Raw genomic sequence first — 4,952 nt, forward strand, 5'->3', positions numbered from 1 at the left:
AGACAAATAGAGTTTTGTAGGCCTTTCAGCACATCGTCCATCACTCGCTGAAAGGTCGCCGGAGAATTTTTTAATCCCATGGGCATACGAAGGAATTCATAATGTCCATGTTCTACATTAAATGCCGTTTTATGTATGTCCTGAGGATCTGTTTGTACCTGATAAAATCCGCTGGCTAAGTCTTAAGTCGTAAAATACTGACACTTTCCTAATTTATCTAATACGTCGTTAATGTTGGGGATAGGATATTTATCGTCTATTGTTTTTTCGTTTAATTTGCGAAAATCAACAACGATTCGCCATTTTCTTTTACCGGATGCGTCGACCTTTTTAGGCACAACCCAAATAGGTGAGCTCCATGCCGAATTAGAGGGTCTTATTATTCCTTGATCGAGCATTTGACCTATTTGTTTCTGTACTTCCTGTCTATGAACATATGGGTATCTATAGCTTTTTGTGTGGACGGGGACTTCGTCGGTGGTTTTAATCGAGTGTTTTAACTTATTTGTAAAAGTAAGAGGCTCGCCTTCTAGATAAAATACGTCAGCGTATTGGCTACATAGTATTTCTAGATTTTTCCGTTCCTCAACATTAAGATGCTCTGTACGAAGTCGCGTCAGAACGTCTTTTACACGTTGCGATTGTTCATTGCATCTAAAAGTGATATTATTAATTTCTGCATAGACGGCTCGGTCCATTGAGAATATTACGTCATTCCTACTAGGATTTTTAACTTCTACGATACCTCTGCTATTCTTAACGGACGTAAGGCATTCACTAATTATGCAATTTGAAATTTTTTGTTCTTTTACGTATGCTTCGCCATCGTGCATATTAAAAGGAATATTTAATAATTTTGATTGTCCTGCTGGGATTATATCTTCGTATAAATTTACATTACGGGAGTCATGTACGTAAATGGGGTTTGAAGCAGTCTTGGTAATAAGTGTTTTATTTTTATAATCTATTACTGCTTCCCATTTGTCTAACAAATCGGTTCCTATGAGTCCATCGAAATAGTCATGAAATTTATATACATAAAATGTTATATTACGCGGGTCATTAAATTCGTTAAAGCTTGGTATAGTTATTGAATAATCACTTCTAGTTTTGGCATGAACATTACATACTTCGAATGGATCGTAGTTTAGAGGAAAATTATTAAGATATTTTTCTACAACAGTTGGACTCAAAAAGGATTGATTGGCTCCTGTATCGATTAATCATTTTAATGGTGGCGATAATATTTGAATATATGGAAGGTGACGTTGCGTATGTAGATTAATTTCTATTTTAAGGTGTCGGACTTGGAGATTTTCTGAAAATCCTGCTCATTATCGTCAGATGTAATCTCATTAACGGTTTCTATTTGTGACGTAGTGGGATTATCGGTATAGTTTTGGGGATAGGCATCATAGTTATAGTCATAGTCATGGTCATAGGGGTATTCTATGTATTCGTTACTGTTATAATACGGTTCAAAGTCTGTATAATAATCGTACGAGTCGTAATCGTCTTCAAAGTTATTAAAATTTATTTCCCTTGATTTAAAATAATTTCTCGGGGGAGGATTACCGTATTTTAGCCAATTATGTCCTGTAAGTGTATGCTGTGTTGGTGGCAGTGGTCGAGACACAAAGTGGCTCACACCGCTCATGGGTCTAAGAAATCCATTGCCTTGATTGGGCTTCTGTGTGTTACTACTTCGAGGCGGTAACTTAAACGTGTGACTGTTAGGGTTGTAGTTCGGAGGTGGTGCACCGAACATTCTTTGTGTGTGCGTGGGTAGTCTAGGGTGTTGGTGTTCATTATTAAATTTAAAAGGCTGTGTGTTAGATCTATTTTGGTATATAGGTATACTTAGTGGAAATGCGCGTGGTGCGAATGTGTGGTGAGTAGCGTTAGGTCTAGCGGTTACGGTTTTGTTAAATTTTGAAACCTCGTAACGGCTGTGCATGTACATAGTATTAAGTTCTTCATGTACATATTCCAGAGCTTTTTCTATAGTTGGTGGTCGCATACAACGAATGCGGGATCCTAATGGTTCTTTAAGACCACGAACATAGGCCTGCATTGTTACTTTTTTATATAAATCGCGCTTTGCTTCGATAGTGGTGGATAGTGTTTCATGTAGTGTAACATAGGTCATTAACATGCTAAACAAATTTTGACAATGGTCATAAAATTCTTGAGGGCTTCTATTACCTTGTGTGGCTAAGGAGAGATCATTGTATAGGGCAGTCTCATCCCTTTGGTCGGAAAAGTTATTAATTAAAAGTGTTTTAATACCTAGCCAACTATCGGGTATTCCGTTTGAATTAATTTTGCTTGCTGCTGTGCCCGTTATCTTATTTAAAATTCCATTTAACAAACATACGTTAGAAAATTCACTACCAGGTAATTCACTAAGATATTGGATCGCTAAATGGTCACAAATTTGAATAAATCGAGTTAAAATATTTGGGTTCCCGTCGAACTCCGGGACAAGGCGGAGGGCCTTAAATATAGTGTCCGGATCGTGAGACATGTTAACTAAATTAATTAAATTAGAATGACTACTATCTAAATTTAATTTTTTTATTTCTTCCGAATTAATATTTCTTAATCTATCTATACTTAACCGACGGGCCTGCCTAGATGGAGGCTCTCGGGTCCTAGATGTGTTAGGATGGAAAATTTTGGTAAGTTATGAATAGGAAGGAGCAACACGAGAACAATTCTTATGTACTCACATAAATTGCATTATCTGGTCTCTTCTCAGTTGAATCGAAGGCTGGATTCTACTCCCGGCTGCCACAGGTCCGTAGATTCTGGATTCTCGAACGGTGCTCGATAGCCACCCCGGCGGCACGCGACGCGATGACAATTATCGAGTAATTAATTTAAACCGATCGCGAACCGGCCCGCGAAAATCCTACCGACTGCGCCAATTACGTTTGCGGCAGTCGAGGGATTGAAAAAAAACCGAATAATTATTAATTATTTATTAATTATATATTAATACAATTATCTTAAAACTAACGACTGCTTTAATCGAAGTGAGAATAAAGAGTGTTTTTAACTTCTAATAAGATATTATAATTACGAGAATTAAAACACAGGTGCATTGGACAATTCGAAGAAATCGCTGGGTGGTCGCCCGAGATCAGGCGAGTCACTTTGGTACGTCAGCATATTCGTAGGGTTAGGGTTCCGTAACTATTTCTAAAACAAAATTATTTATTTATTTCCTATACAAAACACACAACTCTCATATTATTTAAAAACTTAATTTACTATAATGTAATTGCTACTGTAGTGGTCATCGCGACCTTGAACGTTTGACCCACTTTCTGTCGCAAGACTCACGCGGCGAGCGCTGCGCGTACGCCGGTGACCAGTCCGCATAGCTACCGCGACACCGAACGCACGCCCCTTTCGCGCTTCACGCTAATTCGTTATCCAAGTTATTGTATTGTGTTTGAATAAACTCTATTTGTGTTCAAATATCGTGGACTTATTATTTCAAGCCTTAATAATAGTTTTGCATAATAACTTAACCATAAAACTATATTGGTGACCCCGTAAAGAACACGTGTGCGCGTCGCGTATTTAAAAGATGGCGAACGAAGCTAATGATAATGGCGGCGGAAGCCAAGTGTGCAAAATCGGTTTGAAGATACCTCCATTTTGGGCTCAAGAACCTGCGCTGTGGTTCGCTCAGATCGAAGGGCAATTTATTATATCGGGAATTACATCGGATTCGACGAAATTCTACCACGTTGTTGCACAATTAGACCAACAATTTGCCGCTGAAGTGAAAGACGTCATTACCGATCCACCCTCAACTGGCAAATATGATAAGCTAAAAATAGAATTAATAAACCGTTTATCCCAGTCGCAAGAAAAGAAAGTGAAGCAATTATTGGACCATGAGGAATTAGGAGACCGTAAACCATCGCAATTTTTACGGCATTTACGGACATTAGCTGGCAAATCAATACCGGACACATTTTTACGGACGCTGTGGTCAAATAGGTTACCTCATGGCATTCAGACGGTGATTGCGGCGCAGACAGGTTCCTTAGAGGAAGTGGCAGAACTGGCTGATAGGGTCTATGAGATTGCACCTCCCACACCAGTAGTCTCAAGAGTGGATCCAGGTTCTAGCAGCAGCACGAGTGGACGGCTACTGCTGGTACCACAGTAGATTTGGTGAACGGGCCAGCAGATGTACAACGCCGTGTACTTACCGAACGGCATCGGCGTTAAACGCCAACGGCAGCCGGAAGTAGCGGCGAACGACTGCCACAACGCACCTGGCCGCATATTTGTTACTGATAATGTAACTAAAATGTGTTTTCTTGTAGATACAGGATCTGATCTTTGTGTATATCCACTTCGAGCTCTTCGTGAAACACGCGCCAGGGTGAACTATGACCTGTTTGCTGCAAACGGATCGCAGATAGCTACTTACGGCTGGGTACATCTGCAATTGAGCATTGGCCTGCGACGCACATATAGGTGGAGGTTTGTCGTAGCTGATATAACAAAGCCAATTATAGGTGCTGATTTTCTCAAATTTTATAACCTGCTTGTAGATCTGAGGAACTACCGCTTAGTAGACGGCCTTACCTTACTGTCTACGCTGGCTCGTCCAGCAGGAGAAAAAGCAGCCGAGGTCGCTTCAGTCAAGGCAGTGTCGGGTGAAAGCAAGTATCACCAGCTACTTCGTGAGTATCCTGACATCACTCGACCTGCAGGGACTCAAAGTGAGGTAAAACATAATACTACTCACCATATACGCACAACTCCTGGACCACCTGTATCCTCCCGCCCACGTCGACTTCCACCAGATAAGCTGAAAATTGCTCAAAAAGAATTTGAGGATATGCTGATGAATGGTACGGCACGTAGATCTGACAGTGCCTGGGCATCACCCCTACACCTGGTTCCCAAGAAGGAGAACGGTT

The 4,952-nt window shown here is 40.4% G+C and overlaps 1 protein-coding gene across 1 annotated transcript; it reads left to right on the forward strand.

Annotated features, from left to right (window-relative positions):
• Nucleotides 1–3,598: 3,598 nt before the first annotated feature.
• On the forward strand, nucleotides 3,599–4,189 carry LOC146526718 (uncharacterized). The gene has a single exon (XM_085206087.1). It carries the CDS (start codon nucleotides 3,599–3,601, stop codon nucleotides 4,187–4,189), a length of 591 nt encoding a protein of 196 aa, XP_085062213.1.
• The last annotated feature ends 763 nt before the right edge of the window (nucleotides 4,190–4,952 follow it).

The sequence above is a fragment of the Heliconius melpomene genome, chromosome 21 (genome assembly GCF_056956725.1).
Source record: "Heliconius melpomene rosina isolate 202511_hmr_F chromosome 21, ASM5695672v1, whole genome shotgun sequence".
Taxonomy (NCBI): Eukaryota; Metazoa; Arthropoda; class Insecta; order Lepidoptera; family Nymphalidae; genus Heliconius; species Heliconius melpomene.

Bases quoted from the DNA above. Each gene is read 5' to 3' on its own strand.
- LOC146526718 (XM_085206087.1), top strand. From the start codon at position 3,599: ATGGCGAACGAAGCTAATGATAATGGCGGCGGAAGCCAAGTGTGCAAA.